Here is a 20,837-nt window from a genome sequence, read left to right on the forward strand (position 1 = left end):
TAGTATATGTAATATTGTCTTTGACATTGAGGACAAGTTGTGTACGCGTCGCGCCTCGCTGGGTCGCCTCGTTTTGCGCGGCAACGGACGAGGCGTGCCTACGATTGGCCAAAATACGCTCTCGAATACCGAATTGCCGACCTACAGCCGCTCCGATTGGTGGAAAGGCTAGTGTTCTGGCCTATGATTGGCCGATATGCCAGAAATGGGCACGGCGCGATTGTGGTTGGCTGAAACTCTGGTCGCCCAAGAGATCTCCCAACTCCACGTTTGGAAGCTGCGACCATGAAGCGGGACGAGCCAACGCCGGACGAGGAGACGCTGCCATGGGTCCGGGTGCAGATGGAGGGCCTCGTGGGCTCGACCTTTGACGCCTCCATCGAGGACCGCGATGGCCACGTATGGTCCTTCCGCTGCGTGCCGGACGACGTCAGTGGCGACGTGGTCCTTGCGATCGACCGCGTCGATGCGACCATGGGCACGCTCTTCGTGCAGGCGACGCTGCAGCATCCGTCGCGAGACGCGTCCCGGCACGTCGTCATGGACAGCTACTTGCGCGAGACGAGCGTCGAGGTCAAGCTCACGACCATGCACACGCTCATGGACCCGAGCAGCGGCTTCATGCACCCCGACGGTGACATTCGCATCGAGATTGTGGTCTGGAACAGCGCGCACGCGCCAACGTCCAAGCGCTTCAAGGCCACAGACAGCGACACGACGAGTAACAGCAGCACGGTCGGCGACGACTTTCTCATTGACGAGACGTTTCTGACGTCGGAGAACCGGCTGGATCCGTCCGTCATCTTTGGCGACGATGCATCCATCGACATGGACGAAGAGAGCCAGGCGGAAGAGAAGCGCTTGGTCGACCTCGCGACCGGGTACGTCATGCAGGCACAGCAGGACGACGACGACGAAGCATCACGCCGCAAGCACGACGATGACGTTGTCGACCTCACCTTGGCATCCTCGTACGACTCCAAGACAACGACCGGCATGGTCGGGCTCAAGAACCAAGGCGCGACGTGCTACATGAACTCGCTCCTCCAGACGCTCTTCCACTTGGCGCCGTTCCGGAAGGCCGTGTACGACACGCCGACCGCCGACGACGACAGCGCGACGAGCGTCGTCTTGGCGCTCCAGCGCGTGTTTTACCGGCTCGAAACTGGTACGTCTCTCGCGGCGACGCGTATCAATGTATCAATTGCATGGATATCTAGCCGACAAGGCCGTGAGTACAAAAGAACTCACCAAGTCGTTTGGGTGGTCCCACATGGACGCGTTCACGCAGCACGACGTGCAGGAGCTGTATCGGATTCTCTGCGATCGCCTCGAGGAAAAATGAAGGGCACGCCGGCCGACGGTGCGAGGCTCTATCTGTTTAAAAAAAACGATCAATGTATCGAGGGTAGGCTTGATCAAGGCGCTCTTCGAGGGCAAGGTCAAGAGCTTCATCTCGTGCGTGCATGTGCCGTGTGAGTCGTCCCGCGAAGAGTCGTTTTACGACCTCCAGCTCGACGTCAAGGGCCTCGTCAACCTCGACGCGAGCTTCCAAAAGTACATTGAAGTCGAGATGCTCGACGGCGAAAACCAATACGACGCCAAAGACTTTGGCAAGCAAGACGCGAAAAAAGGGCTCGTCTTTGAGAGCCTCCCGCCCGTCCTCAACCTCCAGCTCAAGCGGTAGGGCCTTCGGTGCGACGACGAATAGGTTGATACCTTGATATTTACATGCTAGGTTCGAATACGATCCGCTGCGCGATGGCATGGTCAAAGTCCACGACCGATTCGAGTTTCCAAAGCGATTGGACCTGAGCGCATACGTGCCGGCAACGACGCCGTCGCCCGTCTACCACCTCCACAGGTAGAGATCGTCTGCATCTGCACAAGGACGAGATTCACACTTGGCATTAGCATCCTCGTGCACTCGGGCGACGTGCACCATGGCCACTACTACGTCTACGTCCGCCCGCGTCTCGACAAGGACTGGTACAAGTTTGACGACGACGTCATCTCCAGTGCGGACGAAGAGCGACTCTTGGAAGGCAGCTATGGCCGGTCGGCCGACGCGTCGTCGACGTCGCCGCTGAGCCGCGTCTTGAGCTGCAGCAGCGCCTATATGCTGGTAGAAAAAGCACACACAAAAACGTCGTACACGACGTTGTAGGGTAGGTCTACCTGCGCGAGGATGCGTGTCCGTCGGGTGCCGAGCCGGCCGTGATCCCTGACGCGCTCAAGGAGCGGTTCCAAGACGAGGAAATCGCGCTGCGCCGCCGCAAGCGCCTCGTGCAGCGGTACAAACATCGTTTGTGTGACCGTCTATCGTAAATGTGTGCACGGTACTAGGGAGCACATGTACTACCATTTGCGGATCGCGACCGACGAGTGCCTCTACGCCTTTGACAACATTACCAAGTCCAAGGACTTTTGCGAGTTTCCGAAAACGTCCAAGTCGCCGCCGACGTCCGCGACGATGCTGAGCTTGAAAGTGCCCAAGGCGTGGACGGTACATGACTCGTTTGCACGACACGAGGCGTCGATCGCATGGCGGTAGGTGCGGCAGCTGTATGGCCTCGTGCATCTCGAGACCGGTGTCCCGATCCAGCATTTTCGGCTCTGGAAAATGACGGCACGCGAGAACCGGACGCATCGTCCGGACGAGCATCTGGACGCGCATTTGGACGCGACACTGCAGCGCGCGCTGCATGACAATGACGCAAGCGTCAACAAGATTGTGGCCATGTACCTCGAGGTGATGCTGCCCCACACGGTGCTGCGCCGCTACTCGCTCTCGGACTTTTCGCCGATCGAGTTTGACGGCAAGGACGCGATCGTGGCCGTCGACGACGATGGGATTCCTGATGACGACATGCCGCCGGGCGTGCTCGCGGCGGTGCGATCCATCGATATGATGTCGATATGCCGACAGGCTCCCAACGCGTGCTAGGTCAATGCAGCGGCCGCGGCGCGCAACCCGATTTTAGACCCGCGCGGGACGGTGCTGCTCTTTGTCAAGTACTACAACGCGGACGCCAGTGAGCAGCCCTGCTTGGCGTACATGGGCACACTGCTCGCGCACGGCTCGGACACGGGTGCGAGAGACGGTGCATAGCTCGATGTCTGACGTGGTGTCTAGTCGCGACGGTGCTGCAGAATATCCGAGAAAACGTGTTTGACGCGCCGCTGCGAATGCACCTGGCACTCTACGAAGTCGTGCAGCCCGAAACGTCACCAAGCTCGCGGAATCGGCGACGCTCGTCGAGAGTGAACTCCAGAGCGGCGACATTGTCGTCTTCCAAGCGGCCGTCGAGGTGCGTGCCACTTGTCGCCTAGAATGGGTGATGCTATTGCGGACTAGAACGACGACGAGGACGAGGACGAGGACGAGGCTGCGGACGACGACGAGTCGTTGTGCCGCACGGTGCCCGCGTACTTTGCCTACCGTCTCAACCGCGTCGACGTGACCTTTCGCGCGCGCTTTGAGAACGACGCGCCGACGACCGAGGTCCAGCTCCCGCTCTTGCTCACCGACTCGTACGACGACGTGGTCCACTCGATTGCGATCGCGCTGGACATGGACCCGCTCTTTGTGCGGCTGTATCCGCACTCGTCCAGCACGCACGGGCCGCGCGCCAAGCCGTTCAAGCACAGCCGGAGCTCGGGTACTTGTGTGTGTTGATGGGGTCGGTGTGGATGCGATGTTGTGGTGGTGTAGGTTCGTCCGGCATGAAGCTCAAGGCGATGTTGATGACGTCGCTGGACAGCAGCGCGACGCTGCTCTACTACGAACGCCTCGACGAGTCCATTGTCAACCTCGAGCGCAAGACGCATCTGCCCGTGTACCTCTCGCCGTACGAGCCTGCGTTCGAGACGGACACGCTGAGCCGCGTCGACTTGATTTTGGAGCCGACGTCGACGGTCCAAGGCGCGCTGGCGGAAATCGCTCGTCGGCAGTCGGTCGACACGTCTTTGGTCGACTTGCGGTACACAATGCTCCAACACTGTGGTGTATTGTGGTACCGAAAAAGCTGCGTTGTGTAGACTGCTCGAGACGCGGGACGGGTCGAATATGCTCCGCATCGTGCCGGCCGCGACGCCGATCTCGCTCTTGCAAGGATCGAGTTTGTTTGTCGTGGATTCGATACCGGCGACCCGCAAGCCTTTTTGCCACTCGGTGCTGCTCGGCGTCATGCACTTTAGCTACACGCACGACACGTTCATTGCACCGCACCACACGGCCGGCCTCGTCGTGGCCTACGACGACGATACCTTCGAGTCGCTTCGCCGCCGCGTCCAAGCCAAGTACGTCAACTCTTCTTTTTTTCATTTGCAAGCTTGATATACATGGATATTTTGACATGTGCATCGTAGATTCAAGGTCGCGGACGATGTGTTCGCCAAGTGGAAGCTCTCGGCGATTGTCGAGAGTCGGGGTGTGCCCCTCGAGTCGGAGCCCGGTAGACAAGTTTGCATCTCTATTTTGGATGCTCATGTTGTGCCCTCGTCCTAGGTGACATGAACCGTGAGGTGGTCTTTGACGAGGGCCGGCTCGAGCTCTCGCGTGGCGATGGCTACTGCTTCCTCGGGCTCGAGTACGCAGCCACGGCCGCACCGTCGCGTCGTCGCGCGGACGGCGGTATCAAGATCCGATCCGGGTAGACGTTGCAATAGACAAACGATAATGCCCGAGACGCTTCCTGTTCGCCAGATCCGAGTCCAGCGACGCGGTTGCATCTTACTCTTGTCTCGGGTCGGTCGTTTGACCGTCCGGGTGCGTGGTTGGACACCACGATATGTGAAGCTGCGGTAGCGCAGTGGTGCAAGAAGACACTGTGGTGGGTTAAATACGAGCGCTGGTTCTCATCATCGTGACGATGCTACTGCGGCGTCATGTACGTGTCGCCGTACAGCATCGTAAGGTACGCGTGGGTATTTGCTGGACACCACGCGCGTCGGTCGTCAAACTTGCAGCGGACGAGGGGAAACACCCAGTCGCGTGGTACGACAAAGTGGTTGGGCGCCGGGCAGTGCTTGCAGGCCCACCAGCACACAGACGCGACGGGCGCAAGCACGTCAATCTCGACCGTCGTCGTCGTCGTCACCGTGAGGTGCGTGGACGTGTTGGCGGTTATCGACTCGACGCTTACAATCGCGTCGTGGGTGCGCAAGGTAGCGTGCTTGCCACCGGCCACGTGCAGGATCGACGTCGTGTTGACTTGCGTCGTGTTGATGGACGGGTGAAACTCAAAGAGGTCGACGTAAAACCCCTTGTGCTTGTCGACGAAGCGCCCGGGAAGATAGGCGTACGGGCCCTTCTTGTAGAGCGGGCTCTTGTTGACAAAGAGCTCGTACCGGGATGGAAACGCGATGGAGGTATGACGCAGCTTGGTGAAGGACGCGTGCGTCAAGCCAAAGTCGGCGTCCAAGTCGAACGGGATCAAGCCGCCGTCGCGCACGGACCCGAGGAGCGAGCCCGAGTCGAGCCAGTACTCGATGCCGTTGGCTTCGAGCCCGTCGATGAGCGTGTAGACCATCGTGCGGAGCATGGCCCGGCGGTCCTCGACGCTGTAGCAGTCGGTCGTGTTGACGTACTCGACCGAGAGGTGGCCCATCGCAATGACTGCGCATTCGATCTTGCCGGCCGGGTCCTTTGGAAAGATGTTGCCCCACTTGTCGGTCGGAAACGGTGTCTGTGGCGTGGCGGTCGGTGTGGCGTTGGTCGGCGTGGCGTTGGTCCGTGGTGCCCATGTCGCGGTGACGGATGGCACGGGTACTGCTGTTGGCTCGAGCTGCAGCAGCGCGTGGCGCACCATGGGCGGGCGTGTGGGTGGCGGTGGCACCTCGGCCGTCAGCGTCTCCTGGAGTAGGCTCATCGAGAGAAGCGACGCGAGGATTAGGACGAGCAGAAGCACTGGCGTGCGCACGCCATCGTCCGCCCGATGGCGCAGACTCATCGGTGGCACTTGAGAAATGATGGTGGACCGCGCGCGCTTTGGTAGACAGGCGGTTCGACAGCAATTTCAACCGGATCGAACGACGTGGACGTCAGATCCATGATATCCATACGGAGGTAGGCCAGAAGACCATATATATAAATGTTGGCATACCCTCCGCGACGCTTGTCGCTAATGTATCATGTCATGCTACGACTGTAGATTCTATACCTCGATATCGTAGAAGTTCACTTTCGTTGGGTGGCGTGTGCGACCACTGGCACGCTCGTCGTCCTCTTGCAATGGCGCGCGCACGGCGTTCCGTCATGTTAAATATGGTCGAGACATATCCATATAGAACAAGGGTTGTATCCATGTTTTGTGAAATATGGTGGTCTTTTTTGGTGCTACGACATGGCGACACATGGTTCGGACGATCTGAAATGCGGTTGCGACGGGCTTCTTGCACTTGGTGTTTGTATGAACAGCGACATCCTGGCACTGCGTAATGGGTCGCAAAAGGTCCGACGTCAGCGCTTGTCGTGGACTATGTTGTTCCTTGGGTTGTTTTCAGCGCCGCTCCGCTCATCAAGCGCTTCATCAAGCGCAGACCAGCGTCAAGACGAGACGACACTTGCTTGCTCGAGGCGTATAGCAAGAAACAGCTGGTGGATCTACGTCTCCGCCATGCATTTCATGAGACATCAGCTCCAAGCTCAAAGTGACGTGCGTCGAGTCGCATGCCGTGCATCGCTCCTACCAAGCAGATCTATAGTCGCCTAGTACGCCTCGGCCGCTGCTATGAACTCACGAGAAGCCCAGTGTCCAGGCCATGTACTTCCAGTAAGTAGAACACATCGAATGACATTTTTATGCTCTCAAGGGGACAACACGACAAGATCCCGAAGATTCCATCCTACTGAGGTATTAACGTGCACTCGAATGCCTTGGACACAACTTCGCAAGATGGACGTTATCGAGGCAGTGACCATTGAACCACCAACCACAGCTTCACATGTCGACCAGCTACGTTTTAAATAATGTGAGCACCATTCGGCACAACGACGAGTAGCAGCCCACAGACGTGCCAGCGCCACGTAGCAGCCGTGTCTACCTCTCCGTACACTCCTAGAACGATGAACATATTGTTTCCGACGCTGCACGTAGCGCAATCACGCGCAGATCCATTTTCCATTTTTCGACGTGATGGCAGAATTGCCCAAATTCTTCACGTGACATCGCGGAGCTCCAAAGATCCAAGGACCGTAAGACTGGCTGCCACAGTTAGCTATGGATCTCGACCCGGTCTGCGACCAGTTTGTTTAGTGCCGTCGTTGCTTGGGCACTCGCACCAAACTCGAACTGCCGAGCGTCAGTTTTAAGGGCATTCGACATGCAATTGCGGTTGAAAATGCATCGAAATCGAGGAAACCGAGGACGCTGTCTCTTTTGGTTCATGTGAGAGAGCATGTTTTATGTGGCCGAGGGAGGCAAAGTGCGCGCAATACCGCTGCGTGATGAGGCCTTGTATCCCGTACTAGTACAGTATTTCAGTATATCAAAAAAGCACACTATATCAAAAAATTATTTGCCGCTGCCATTTGCTCTCGCTACAGAGCTCGCACGGCGACGTCACATAGCATTTTGGACTCCCCAAAATGTGGTCTAGCACTCTGGCAAGTATGGGCGATTTCATTTACAAACTTCATTTTGGTCGATCCGCCGGCGCGGCGGGCCTGTGTGCACCAAAATATGGTTACTTATGGTTGTAAATGGCGAGCGCCAAGAATAATGACCGGCGAAGGACGATGCCGAGGCTCCTCGGGCACCACTGACGCTGCTGCATTGAGCTCGAGGAGACTCCATCAGCATTCCCTACGCCACCATAAAGTGCCGCCCGGTCACAATGCAGTGTTCCTCGTCGGTCTCCCTCATTGGCGTCAACGCCAGGCCAAAGCGTTCCAGCCAATCAGAGCGACAAGACGTTAGATTTGTGGCCAATCAGAGCGGCAACTATGTCGCTTTCGAGCCAATCGCCAGTGTTTTTGCTGCAGTTCTCGAACCGAGCATCGCCGCCAGCCCAGGACATGGCAAGCCGATCGCAGGCCTCAGGTAGATGTATCCCATTTGCAGTGGAATAGAAAGATAGATATTACGTTTATTCGTGCCAAGCCAGCGCAGGAGACGCGCATTTCGCGGGACGACACAATACGCGAGGAGCGCGGTGCCTTTCTCCAAGTGGCTGCAGTCGCCGGAGTGACGGAGCCAGAATAATGCGTGACCGCGTCTTCTTGCGCTTGCCGAGTCGTGGAGCTTGATCGTCCGGCATGTCGCTGGCCTTGTGGAAGTGGCGTTGCTCCTCGAGTCGCGTCGGGCGCAAAGAGGTCGATGGCCGGATGCGTGGTCTTCTTGCGCGCCTCGACGCCGCCGTCGAGGTCCGCTTGCACTTCACGTGGAAGGCAGCGCGCTCTGCCTCTTCGTGCAGCTGCTCGTCGCACCGGACCTTCCCGATGTTGGCGCATGTCCACACCACTTCGTGTTCTTGCGGATCAGGCTCGTTTGGAGCTCGAACTGGCATGTATGTTAGTATTGGCTCGACGACCCAATAATCACAAGACTCACGACCTCGATTTAAAACTAGATTTCTTACGTATTCGTGATCGCCACGCTTACGACGCACTGTGTTTGAGCGTCATAAAGTCGTTGCCGTAGAGGACTTGGAGGTACTCGGTGGCCTGGCGTGGGCACCACGCCATTCGGTCGTCAAACTTGCAGCGCACGAGGGGAAAGATCACGTCGCGCGGGACAAGAAAATGCATTGGCTCGGGGCAATTCTTGCAGGCCCACCAGCAGTTGGAGGCCGCGGGCCCCAGCATTTCGATCGCAACCGTCGTCGTCGTCGTCGTCGTCGTTGTCGTTGCCTCGAGGTGCGTCGAGGTGTTTGTTGACGGGTCGGTGCCATGTGGGGTCGTCGCCGTCGCGGCGTCGCGATCGGTCGTGGGTTCGATCCGCGTCGACGGCAAAAACTCAAACAAATCAATGTACAGTCCCTTGGTCGTATCGGTAAAGCGCCCGGGAAGGTACGCGTACGGCCCGCGCCGATAGAACCGACTGTCGTTGACAAAGAGCTCGTAGCGCGATGGAAACGTCAGGTTCGTACGCCGCAGCTGCTCGAACGACGCGTGCGTCAAGCCAAAGTCCGCGTCCAGATCGTGCGGAATCAAGCCGCCGTGCCTGACCGACCCGAGGAGCGTGCCCGAGTCGAGCCAGTACTCGATGCCATGCGCGTCAAAGGCGTCGATGAGCGTGTAGACCAGCGCGCGGATCATCTCACGGCGATCGTCCTCCGTGTAGCAGTCGGTCGGGTCGATAAAGTGCTCGACGAGGTGGCCTGTCCGAAGCGCGACGCACTTGATCTTGCCGGCTGGGTCCACGGGGTACATGTCGCCGGCCTTGTCGGTCGGCAGCCATGGCTTGGGCCCGAGCGTCGCCTGGACCCACGACGCCGATGACGCGAGTGCGGGGTCGACCGGCGAGGGCGCTGGCTCGGCCGACGGCACAACCAAGACAGCCTCGTCGGGCAGCTCGTCGGGTAGCTCGTGGCGCAGCTCGTCGGGCAGCTCATCCGGTAGCTCGTGGCGCAGCGGCCCGGCTTCGGTGGTCATGGTCTCCTGGAGGACGCTCATGGTCATAAGCGAGGCCAGCACGAGGAGGAGGAGGAGCGCCAGCGCGCGCTTGGGGTCCTGCTCGTCGACGCGCTTCATGCTAAAATGCCATCGGCTTCTGCGATCAGCGAGGTGCTAGCGGGTTGTCCATGCTCCAGCTGCTGCGGTACTTTGTATGGATTGAGGCGCGGGCAGCAACCATATATGTTTTTTCGTATGGACGCTTTTCACCGTATACAATGCGTTGTCGACGAGCGTCACGACGGTACGACGCTCTTTGTCGCCGATACAAATGCGCTCCACGACATGGAAATGTCATGACGACATGAACTTCGATGTCGATTCGAGACGCGATGGTGGGGGAGGGTATTGTCGGTCAATTGTAGGCACGTAGAAAGCGATGGCCATGTATCGCCTGTCTGCAGGATATGGTTGTATAAAATCCATATAGAGAATGCGATCGATCCATATACGATTACATATGGACAATGGCGTTCATGGAGCTGAAATTTACGCGGCTGGGACACGGTCCGAACCGATGTGGTAACGGCTTGGTGTCCGCGTCAAGTCGGTTGACAGACAACATGGCAAGCTTCCATGGCAAGCGTTAAAGCTCTGGCCTTCCTACACAGCGAGGTGAAGCGTAGCCAATGTACGTTGCAGTTGCTACAATATTGTACACAGGTCGCACCGGCTCGTCGCAATTCCAGCACTCCATCCGCCCGTAGCAGCCAACTCGCATTCTCCTCAGCAGAAACCCGCGTACATAGTTGTATCTGTCTTCGCCGACCATCCCATCACGCAAAACCACTTTTATAATGACCGACAACCCCCGTCATCGTAAAAGCTATACCGGTGCGTGTTGTCGCTACCTGTTGGTGGGGCTTCTAGGTTCGGAGGATCGGAGGTGACTGACAACCCTCCGTCCCCATGGTTGCCAATGAGGAGGTGCCCAATTTTGACACCACAAATCTCTTCAACGATCGTGTTTACGACGCCTTGGTCAGAGCGTACTTTTCGCTCAAAAGGCCCAGAATGACGGCAAGGAGACCGACAATCACGAGCCGCAGCAACGACGGGTCCATCCCCGAAGACGACGATGTCGTCGTCGTCGTCGTCGTCGTCGCAGCGCTCGGGGCCGTCGCTGTGCGCGCCGCGCGGCTTTTGGCGGCGCCTTCCTTGGACCACTCTTTCAACTGCCCGCGGACCGCATCGACGTTGGCGTAGCCCTTCCGGCGCAAGATCGCCTCCAATTCGGACGCAATGCGGTCAAAGCACTTGGGGCCTTCGATCCAGTGGCACGTGCCGATTTGGACGGCCTGCGCGCCGCAAAGGAGCATGTTGAAGACATCTTCGCCGCTCTCAATGCCGCCGACGCCGACGACTGCGATGCGCTGGTGCAGAAGGTCGCGCATTTTCTTGACGTTGGCGAGCGCCGTGTACTTGACCGCGGGGCCCGAGAGGCCGCCAAAGCCGTTCTTGGGGCGGATCGCCGGCATCTCGGCCTCGGTATCGATCACGAGGGCATTTCCGATCGTGTTGATGGACGCGACAAAGTGCACGCAGCTAAAGTCGTTGATGATGGCGGCGGCCTTCTCAAAGTGCGGGCCGTCAAAGTACGGCGGCAGCTTGATGCCAAAGAGCTTCTTGGACGCGGCGAGGCCGGGATGGGCTTGGACGGCCGTGAGCACATCGCGGAGCTGGTCGAAATCGTACGCGATGATCGGGTGGCCGATCACGTTGGGGCACGCGAGGTTGAGCTCGATGCCGTCGACGCCGTCGGTGGCAACGGCCTCCGAGAGCATGCGCAAATTGTCGGCCAAGTTGTGTCCCGAGAGCGAGACGAGGTACGGCTTGCCCTTCGCCGACGCAATCGCGTCACGTGCGAGGTAGTAGCCAATGCCCTTGTTCGGCAGGCCCTCCGAGTTGAGGCTCGCGACCTTGTCGGCTTGCCACGTGCGGGGCAGGTCGTTGCCACTCTGCTCGTCGACCGTCGCGCTCTTGGCAAGGACGGCGCCGGCGGCCGACGATGCGATCTTGGCGAGTGCGTCCGTGGACCCCGTGCGCGGACCGCTGGCGTTGTAGATGCACGTATCGAGCGTGAGGTGGCCGAGCGACGTGCGCAACATGCTGAAATGGAAAGTGCAATGATGTGCCCGACACCGTGATTGGTCAACATGCAAATCTTTGAGTGCAGCCAATCCGTGGGTGGCATTCTAAAAAACGGCATCCGATTGGCTCTTTTGTAGCCAATGGCCTCGTCGCATGCCGCAGCTTCAAGCAGGCGTCGTTCGCAGACTGGTGGGCGCGGCAATGATGTTGGGTGCTCGGCCTTGGGGGCCGTCCACCTATAATAGTGGTTGTGGTAGATGATGCGGCGACCCCGCAAGCAAGCCTGGTATGCAGACGATTGCAAGCAGGAGAAACGACGTAGTTTTGTTCGTTTGACGACCGTGCGCTACTGACGCCATAGCGACGTGCCTTCCTCGGCGTCGCTATTCCAAAGAAACGCATTGGCCCCGAACTTGATACTACCGCGCCGAGGGGCGCAGCCGCCGTGCCGACTCAGCACATCAATGTCATGCTCGGGTGTTTGCGAGTAGAAGAACGCGGCGTGCAAGGCACGCGGCGGTACGGTGAGGCCGCGCCCATGGCAGCCGTCACCGCCGTCGCTGCCATTGGCGAACGGAAAGGCCGTTGCCCCACCGGCCTTGACGTCGTTGAGGTACACAAATGCAGTCGCGAAGCGCTGGGGACGGTACACGGCGTGGCGCGGCAACTGCGCCGGCATCGTATAGTGCAGCCGGACGTCTTGGACGCGGTGCTCAAATCGGTCAATGATAATGGGTAGAAGCGTGGGGCCAAAGGACGCGAGCGCGTCCAGCAAAAGGTCATCTTCCAGCCCTTGCTCGTAGTACGTCGCCAGCAGCCAGGCACTGAACGTTGCGTTCGTGGCCGCTTCGAGCGCCGTGCGCGGTGCGTCGAGAAGGAAAAGCTCGAGGAGCTGTTGCTGAAAACGCTTGTCAAACTTGGGGTACCACGCGCCGGTCGGCTGGACGAGTGCGGGGCAGTCGGCGCAAGCCGCAATGGCTTCTTTGAGCCATCGAATCCACCGAAAGTAGTGGCTTTGGCCGTTGACGGCGGTCTCTCGACGCGCGGCGGTGTATATGAGTTCGATGCGGTTGATCGTGTTGGACCATGCCTCGATCAGCGCATCCAAATAGTTGGGTCGGACAGTTAGGAGCTCCTGGAGCGTGCCAGGGATGGTCTCGTCGAGGTTGAGTCGCAGCCAGTCCTGCCACGCCAGGTCATATCTACCATATATCGTTATAGCCAGATACTATCGTTGCGTTGAGAAGGGGTCGTCGCACCGCGCTGCAAAGTAGTTGGTAGCGACTGCATGTGCGAAGAAAACCTCGAGAAGTGCGTGGGCAAAAGCCTCGGTCGTGCGAGGGTATAACGGTCCGTCATTTGGACAATAGGCGGGCGGCAAGGCGACGCCATCGGCGACGAGTGCATCGAGCGCCGCTGCAGCCCAGACAACCCACGCTTCGTACGCATCGATGGCTGGCACCGGCGCCGGGTCGGCCAAGATGGCCTTGCCACCAAACGTGTCCAAATGCGGCTTGTAGAAGGTACCGGGCGTATACTGCACGAGATGCAGCTGCTCGGCGTACGTTTGGCTGGGCAGACGAGCAATCGCGGCTGCCCGGGCTTGGATACGCCGTGAGAGGCGGCTGGGGGGCAAAAACCCCGTTCGGCTGGTCCGGTGCGTTGAGATGCCTGACCACACGTCCTGTCAAGAGAAGGGGAGCATTGCAAGATGTATTACCGTCGCGGCCATCGAGATCGACTTGCGACGCGGCCAAGTGCGGCGTGCCCTCGGCAATGATACTGTCTGCTTCGTCTTGGGACACAAAGTCCGAGAGTTCAAACACGCGCGGTGCGAGGCTGAGCGTCGTCAAGTGCATCGACATATTGTCTTCGTATAGCGTATAGACATGACCAATGGCAATGCCGGGCCAGACCCACGACTGGAATTCGAGCAGGACGTGGACGATACGACCAACGTCGACGTCGGCAGCCGAATGCAGTGGGTGCCCCATCGGCGAGTACAAGCGCAGGCCGAGCGCAACCCAGTCGGCGTCCGCACCGAGCGCGAGCGCCGCGGTTCGCGCCATCAATTCCAGGTCCGAGAGGTCATGCGCGGCCATAAAGAGCCCGTCGTTGGCCCCGTTGAGGAGCACGAAGACGTGCCCACGCATGCGCAAGGCGTCGGCGCCGAGGGCCATGGCCTCGCGCACGTGGGTTCGCTGCGAGGAAATGGAGGGCGGCGGCGATGAGGCTACCGACGGTCGTGGAAGAAAGGACTGCGGTGCCATGTACATGACGGCCGGGCTCGCATACTTGCAGGGGACGGCGCCTGTACCTTCTGCATCGTTGCCATCCAAGCGCCATCGTGCAGCGACGAGGACAGCGATCAGAAGAGGAAGAAGCGGTAGCAGGACCGAGCGCGGCCATCGTGATGGCGCGAGGTCATGCGGCGGATTGGCAGGCGTGGTGGTCGCAGCCGCTGGAGGCTGCCGCTGGTGCATCCAAAAGTTAGCCGACGTTTGATTGGTCTAAAAGTAGCCAATCAAAGGGCATGGACGGCCTCGACATCAAGGTTGCTCGTCAAAGGGGTGCAGCCGCAGAGCCTATGCCGTTGTTCGTTTGAGAATTGCCACAACGTATTTAATATCCATCAGATAAGGAGCTTGCTAAGCGACAATTTTGGGCTAGGATCCCAGCTCGAACTTGTGGCGCGACCTCACGTGGTATTGGCGCCAGAATGCTTGCCACCTTTCGTCCAGTGCCAGTGGCACGGGTAAAAATGACCTTGACCGCTGGCCGGACAAGAAAGAAATCAAACGAAACGATGCATAATGGCTTATGCAGTACACCCTTTGCAAGTGCACGCGCATCGTAAGCGCAGTGCGCACAGAAGAGATTTGAAGCCAACGCTTCGTGACGTGGCATGCGCTCGTGCAAGCTATGCAAACCCAACGCCATCCATCCAAAAGGTGGTGCAAATTGCGTTTTATTCCTTTTAAAACACAGCCACTGTTTGCGTACATCGACGAGGTCGTGCCATGCGGGCCTAGTCGTCGAGGTCACAGACACCGACAACCGGCGGCAGCCCAATCGTCGTCATGAGGTCGCTTGGCGTCGAGCTCACAATGCCGTCCTTCGTCATCACAAATGCGTCCAGAGCCGTCTCGTTCTTGTTGGCAAACCAGTACACGTTGAGCGCATCACGCGTCGCCACCATGCGCGTGGCACCAAACGCACCGCTGTACGCCGCCGTCGACCACGCCGGGACATCTTTGAGGCGGGTGCAGTCGTTGCCGTGGCCGCCAGCGCCCGTCGTAATGTACACGACCCCCTTCTTGGTGTCGATCTTGTTCTGGACGATCGGCGCCGTGCGCTCGTACGAGTGGACGTGGCCCGCGGCAACAATATCGACGCCATACTTGACGTAGACGTCTTCCAACTTGGCCTGGTTGGCGCAGTGCGGCTGAGACGAAGCCTTCTTGTCCGAGTCCTCGTGGTACTCGCCGGCCCAGCACTTGTCGGGGTCCGAGATCTCAAAACGCTTCTTGTCACATTGGCACTGGTGGCGGTCCCACGAGTTGTAGTACGGGTTGTGCTTGAGCACGAGGACCCACGGCGTCTTCTGGCGGTCCACTGCCGCCAAGTCGTTTTCGAGCCACTGCAGCTGGAGGTTGCGCTCGTCCATCCACGGTTGCGTGCCGACAACATCGTCGTCGTCGCCGCGGTACCCGGCATAATCGTCGACAAAGACCGCGTGGACATGCCCGACGTCCATCGAGTAGTACGTGCGCAGCTTGGCGTTCTGCGCGGCCGAGACCGGGTTGTTGACGTGGTGGATGTACCCGAGGTAGTTTTCCGGCAGAAATTTCTTCTTGTCTTTTGGCTTCGTGGCGCCGCCGCCTTTCGTCGTCTCGTGGTTGCCGCTGATCGCAAGCGTCGGAATCGAAGAGAAAATCGGCTGGGCTTGGCGGTACCACGCGTCCCACTGCTCGTACTCGCCGTTGGCATAGGCCAAGTCACCGACGATGAAGATGGCGTGGGCGGCCGTGCCGTTGATACCGGCCGCCGTGTTGCGCAAGGTGTCGTCAATGTGATCCGAGCCAACGTCGCCAATGATACCGAGCACGGTTGGTGTGTCGGCGTCGGAGCGTGGCGGCATGACAAACGACTGGACAAAGCTGCCCGCGCAAGCCTTGTCGCTACCGCCAATCGCATACGCATACGTGGCGCTGGCCTCGAGGTTGCAGAGCCGCGCCGTGTGCAGAAACGGCGACGTGTAGCTGTAGAGCTTGGATTTGAACTTGAACGAGTCCACAGTCGTTGGCACCGACTTGGGCGACGCACCGGGCGTCGCAAACGAGACGGAGAGTGGGCTGCTCACGTCGCTCGCAAAGGCGACCGAGACGCCGTTGGGGCAGTTGACGTTGGCGTTGGTAAGACCAAGGTGCACTTGGTCGACGGCCGCCGTGACGAGCATCGCCGACGCGAGGAGAGAGGCGAGTGTTGGGAACATGGCGAATTGAGTTGTGGGAACCGAGGCGGTGGCCGATGACAAACGCAAGGTGTCGAGTGGGTCGAATCTGGTTGGAGCGTTCAAGATGGTCAGGGTACTTTTATCGTAGCTGGGTGCGTCGTGCGATGGCCGGCTAGCTGTCGTAAATTGAAGGTAGCGTGCATCGCGGTAGCCTTTCCGGCTCAACGGTGAAAAAGGCGGCGCCCATGCTGCGACCTGGCTACGACCTCGTTTCTCGTGCAAGTTCGCACGCGTAGTGCTGACATAGTTACATAGTTGCCAGGACTAGAAGCGCTACCGCGCGGCAACGGTCTCGCCCTCTCTGTCTCGGAATCTCGTACATGGCAGTCCGTGTCGAGTCGACACTAGCGCCACGAGTGACGACGCGACGTCCAACACATGGTATGAAAACGTACGGCTGACAGCGTCCTGTGGTAGCCAAAGAGTGTCTTGTCGCATGAAACCGGCCGCGTTAAATCTGGTGGTGGTGCTCCATACAGCGCACGAGTGGCTCGAATCTTTTGTAGAGGGGTAGGTCACAATGATGGGTGCTACCACACCGTGCATGCACGATCTTGGCGCAACGAAGTGGACTCGAGTCGACTCTCGATGGGACGAAAGTAGCCATTGCTTGCCGGGTCCGCGTGTCGGCTACTGCTACGTTATGCCGACGACGACGTACATGTACTGTATCGAGTGCATTGAAGCATTCCGACGAAGAAATTGGAAAGGCATCGTTGGTTGCGAGGAGCAATGTCATCAGACACCCTACCCTACGAGCGATCGGGCCAGTTGTCTTAGCGGCATGGTATCGGATATGTAGACACGGTGCGATAGATAGATAGATAGATAGATAGATAGATAGATAGATAGATAGATAGATAGATAGATAGATAGATAGATAGATAGATAGATAGATAGATAGATAGATAGATAGATCATGGGGCGCATGTTCAATTTAGAAATGACCTCGAAAACAGCGTATTGTGATGGCGGAAATTCTTCCTCCTTACGAATCTGATTTGCATTGTACTGCACCACGCAGATTGAAGTGATTGGCGTTTCATGATCCCTTGAGGAAGGAAGCAGACGAAGAGGCTACTGACGACGATGGGTTGAAGGTTACTGCAACGGCGGAGGAGTATATGCACGCACAAGGCTAAATCGATTGCCGAGCTGCAGGTCGACGCGGCTCATGAGGTTGCCTACTCGTCCAGTGATCGATCGCCGTCGCCGTGTATCGGGATGTATTTCCGGATGCAACAGGATGTCCGGTTACAGTTAAACGTACGGCTGAAAGGCCGTAGGTGCCAGATGGCAGAGCACATGGCGCCACGAAGATTCACATGCACGGATCACATCGTGAACCACCGTGGTGGCAACCGACTGCATCCGCCGTCTTGTCGATATCGGAACCAAGGCAGTATGAATCTACGGTGATCGTGAATTGGACGGGTTCGTTCCAAGACTATCGTCGTCCAATGTGAATCCTTCGTAGGTGCTGTTGACGTCACGGACTTGGGCGAATGTGCTGTTGGCATGCGTCGAATGCTAGTAGACCATTCATACAAGCACCAACGCGATGGCCATGCGTGTGTTTGCAGAGATGCTTACCAGTAGGGCGACCGTGCAGATTCCGCGACTCTGTTAAAAGACGCGAGAATGGGCTTTTGTTGCAGTGTCCATCGGTACGACCCAACACGAACGGCAACTTGGCGTCACATTGCTGTTGAAGTGGAGTCGTCGTCGTACTGCTGTACTAGTACTTCGTTTTGATGCGACGAGCAGACAACTCGGTTCCATTCATCGTCACTCGCTATGGCATCGAATCTACTGCAGCACCCCAAAAATGCAACCGGTACTCACTACTCGAAGGACTGGGACAGCGTCGACCTCGATGCGCATCCAAGCGGGAATTCGACTTGGAGCGGGTGGGATCCGGCCAGTGGAACCAAACCTCATGGACCATGGCTGGAACTGTGGGCCAAACAATGTGCGATCAGAGGCAACTCAGTTTCACTTTGTAGCCATTTCACGATGTAGCCACTTCGGGTTGAATGGCTTCCACTCGGTTGCGATCCAACGCGTGGTAAGCGCCATCCGGTACGACACAAACGCAATCCAAAGTTTCACTCGACATCCTCGTACTCGACCAAACCAAGGGTCATTATTCCTCTTGCCATGTTCCCAACACTCGCCTCTCTCCTCGCGTCGGCGATGCTCGTCACGGCCGCCGTCGACCAAGTGCACCTTGGTCTTACCAACGCCAACGTCGACTGCCCCAACGGCGTCTCGGTCGCCTTTGCGAGCGACGTGAGCAGCCCGCTCTCCGTCTCGTTTGCGACTGCCGGGGCATCGCCCAAGACCGTCTCGACGACGATCGACTCGTACAGCGTCACGTCACCATTGTACAACTACACGTCGCCGTTTCTGCACACGGCGCGGCTCTGTAACCTCGAGGTGAGCACGACGTACACGTATGCGATCGACGCCGGGGCTGCGGGGTGCGGGTCAGCGTTTGGCACGTCGTTTGTGACACCGCCGCGCTCGGACGCCGACACACCAACCGTGCTCGGCATCGTTGGCGACATTGATGTGCCCCACATCACCGAGACACTTGGAAACCTCGCGGCCAGCAAGCCCCATGGCATCTTGATCGCGGGCGACTACGCGTACGCCAACGGCAAGCACGAGCACTGGGACGCGTGGTACCGAGCTGCGCAGCCCGTCTTTTCGTCCATCCCGACGCTCGGCATCAGCGGCAACCACGAGACGATCAAGGGGGGTGGACCCACCAAGCCCAACGACGCCAAGTACGTCTCTGAAAACTACCTCGGGTACATCCACCGTGCCAACAACCCGGTCTCGGCCGCGCAGAACGCCAAGCTCCGCACGTACTACTCGATCGACATTGGCCATGTCCATGCGGTCTTTGTCGATGATTACGCCGGCACCCGAGGTGACGACAAGAGCGCTGTGGGGACACCGTTTTGGCTCGACGAGCGCAACCTCCAGCGGCAGTGGCTCGAAAACGACTTGGCGGCGGTGGACCGCCAGAAGACGCCATGGGTCCTCGTCATCAAGCACAACCCGTACTACAACTCGTGGGACTCGCACCAGTGCCAGTGTGGTCCAACCCGGTTTGAGATCCCCGATGCCGACAAGTGCTGGTCTGGCAAGTACGATGTCACGAGCTCCGGAACGCTGCTCAAGGAACCGCACTGCGCCAACCAGGCCAAGTTGGAAGACTTGTTCGTGCAGCACGGCGTCGACATGGTGATTGCGGGCCATGTGCATGCGTACGAGCGCACGGCGCCGATCGTCAAGAATACAATCGACACCAAGAACGGCGTGTTGTACCTCTCGACCGGCGCCGGTGGCCGCGACTATGTGTGCAAGCCCGTCGGGTCGTCTTCGCCGCCGTGGTCGATCAAGATGATTGCCAAGATTTATGGCGTCAACAAGGCGATCGCGACGCGCGATACGCTCAACGTGACGTGGGTGGCCAATGCCAACGGCACAGTCCTTGACGCGTTCATGCTGAAGCGCGTCAATGGAGTGCGATCGCTCGTCGATCTCTCGGGCGGTCTTCCGTCGCCCATCCCGGACGCGGGTGCCGACTGCGCGAGCGACTAAGACGCCTCTGATGACGCGGTAACAAAGACTGCCGATGGGAGGTTCACGACGGTTGTGTGTGTAGTAGTAACTGACCTCTCTTATGCATTCTTACTACCAAGCTAACATCCGAAATGATGTGGTGATCTACGCCAAGCAACATCGTATCTGTGCTGGCGTGTGGACTTGTGACAACTCGCATCGGCTTGGTTTGGAACAAGGGAAGACCGCTGTATGACACCGGTCTAGACCGCAAGCAGGATCCGAGGTGCGCGGCGCCGGTGAGGCGTCCGTTGATGTCACGACGCCTCTGTATGTGTGTCCCTTGATGAGCGTCGCGTGGTCGGCGGGAACTATGGCAAGTCGACAACAGGTCGCTTCAAGGTGGACGCGTGCAACGCGTCTCAAAGAATCTGGTGGTACGATGCACCCATGGACACCCTTTCCGCTAGCACTTGATCTGTGTCAAGAATGCGGATCCCTCAAGTCGACCCCTTTTTGTCCAGACGGTGGATTCCTGCTGCACGTGCAGGAGGTGCCCCGTTACGTTGTCCCTTTCCTCGCTTTCCCATTGGCGTTGCATCGATACCATCAAGGTCGTTCTAGACAATCGGGAGACAACCACACACAGAAAATCTGCAGCCCCTCCACCCGACGACGCTGAAGGTAACGTCACTCAATGTCAACGGCGTGAACGCCGGCGCGAAGCTGCACGAGATTCTAAGCTCGTTCGCGCTAAAGTCGGCCGTCACGTTCATCCAGGAAACCAAGTTCTCCAACCCGCACGTCAGCGCGACGGCCAGCCACAAGTGGGGCCAGCTCGTCCAACACCAAGGTGAGTGGTTCGAATGCCCGCCTCGCTACGCGACCAACAACAACGAGCACTCGTGCCGGGGTGTCGTCACCATGGTGCACCCTCACGCTCCGATCACCAACCTCATCCAAGTACCAGAACATGCCCCGGAGCTCGCCAACAGGTACGTCTTGGCCCGTGGGCGCTTTCACGGCAAGGTGCTC

The 20,837-nt window shown here is 58.5% G+C and overlaps 8 protein-coding genes across 8 annotated transcripts; 2 read left to right on the forward strand and 6 right to left on the reverse strand.

Moving 5' to 3' along the window:
* Positions 1–285: 285 nt before the first annotated feature.
* Positions 286–4,659, forward strand: SPRG_07869 (hypothetical protein; the record flags this gene model as incomplete). The annotated part of the gene is made up of 17 exons (XM_012346860.1): positions 286–1,168; positions 1,221–1,297; positions 1,348–1,363; positions 1,413–1,683; positions 1,739–1,864; positions 1,915–2,125; positions 2,173–2,294; positions 2,347–2,506; positions 2,555–2,893; positions 2,948–3,092; positions 3,137–3,213; positions 3,264–3,311; positions 3,359–3,662; positions 3,716–3,983; positions 4,042–4,302; positions 4,372–4,457; positions 4,511–4,659. The coding sequence occupies 17 exons, from the start codon at positions 286–288 to the stop codon at positions 4,657–4,659; spliced, it is 3,543 nt and encodes a 1,180-aa protein (XP_012202250.1).
* Positions 4,660–4,877: 218 nt separating this feature from the next.
* Positions 4,878–5,954, reverse strand: SPRG_07870 (hypothetical protein; the record flags this gene model as incomplete). Its single annotated transcript, XM_012346861.1, has 1 exon — positions 4,878–5,954. The coding sequence occupies one exon, from the start codon at positions 5,952–5,954 to the stop codon at positions 4,878–4,880; it is 1,077 nt and encodes a 358-aa protein (XP_012202251.1).
* A 2,137-nt stretch (positions 5,955–8,091) lies between these two features.
* Positions 8,092–8,511, reverse strand: SPRG_20461 (hypothetical protein; the record flags this gene model as incomplete). The annotated part of the gene is made up of 1 exon (XM_012346876.1): positions 8,092–8,511. One exon carries the CDS (start codon positions 8,509–8,511, stop codon positions 8,092–8,094), a length of 420 nt encoding a protein of 139 aa, XP_012202266.1.
* A 39-nt stretch (positions 8,512–8,550) lies between these two features.
* SPRG_07871 (hypothetical protein) lies at positions 8,551–9,764 on the reverse strand. The gene has a single exon (XM_012346862.1). It carries the CDS (start codon positions 9,695–9,697, stop codon positions 8,603–8,605), a length of 1,095 nt encoding a protein of 364 aa, XP_012202252.1. The 5' UTR covers positions 9,698–9,764; the 3' UTR covers positions 8,551–8,602.
* A 771-nt stretch (positions 9,765–10,535) lies between these two features.
* On the reverse strand, positions 10,536–11,753 carry SPRG_07872 (hypothetical protein). The gene has a single exon (XM_012346863.1). The coding sequence runs from the start codon at positions 11,725–11,727 to the stop codon at positions 10,588–10,590; it is 1,140 nt and encodes a 379-aa protein (XP_012202253.1). The 5' UTR covers positions 11,728–11,753; the 3' UTR covers positions 10,536–10,587.
* Positions 11,754–12,056: 303 nt separating this feature from the next.
* Positions 12,057–13,890, reverse strand: SPRG_07873 (hypothetical protein; the record flags this gene model as incomplete). The annotated part of the gene is made up of 3 exons (XM_012346864.1): positions 12,057–12,912; positions 12,970–13,381; positions 13,431–13,890. 3 exons carry the CDS (start codon positions 13,888–13,890, stop codon positions 12,057–12,059), a joined length of 1,728 nt encoding a protein of 575 aa, XP_012202254.1.
* Positions 13,891–14,738: 848 nt separating this feature from the next.
* On the reverse strand, positions 14,739–16,205 carry SPRG_07874 (hypothetical protein; the record flags this gene model as incomplete). Its single annotated transcript, XM_012346865.1, has 1 exon — positions 14,739–16,205. The coding sequence occupies one exon, from the start codon at positions 16,203–16,205 to the stop codon at positions 14,739–14,741; it is 1,467 nt and encodes a 488-aa protein (XP_012202255.1).
* A 2,181-nt stretch (positions 16,206–18,386) lies between these two features.
* Positions 18,387–19,841, forward strand: SPRG_07875 (hypothetical protein; the record flags this gene model as incomplete). The annotated part of the gene is made up of 1 exon (XM_012346866.1): positions 18,387–19,841. The coding sequence occupies one exon, from the start codon at positions 18,387–18,389 to the stop codon at positions 19,839–19,841; it is 1,455 nt and encodes a 484-aa protein (XP_012202256.1).
* Positions 19,842–20,837: the final 996 nt, after the last annotated feature.

The sequence above is a fragment of the Saprolegnia parasitica genome, assembly GCF_000151545.1.
Source record: "Saprolegnia parasitica CBS 223.65 unplaced genomic scaffold supercont2.31, whole genome shotgun sequence".
In the NCBI taxonomy this organism is placed as follows: domain Eukaryota; phylum Oomycota; class Saprolegniomycetes; order Saprolegniales; family Saprolegniaceae; genus Saprolegnia; species Saprolegnia parasitica.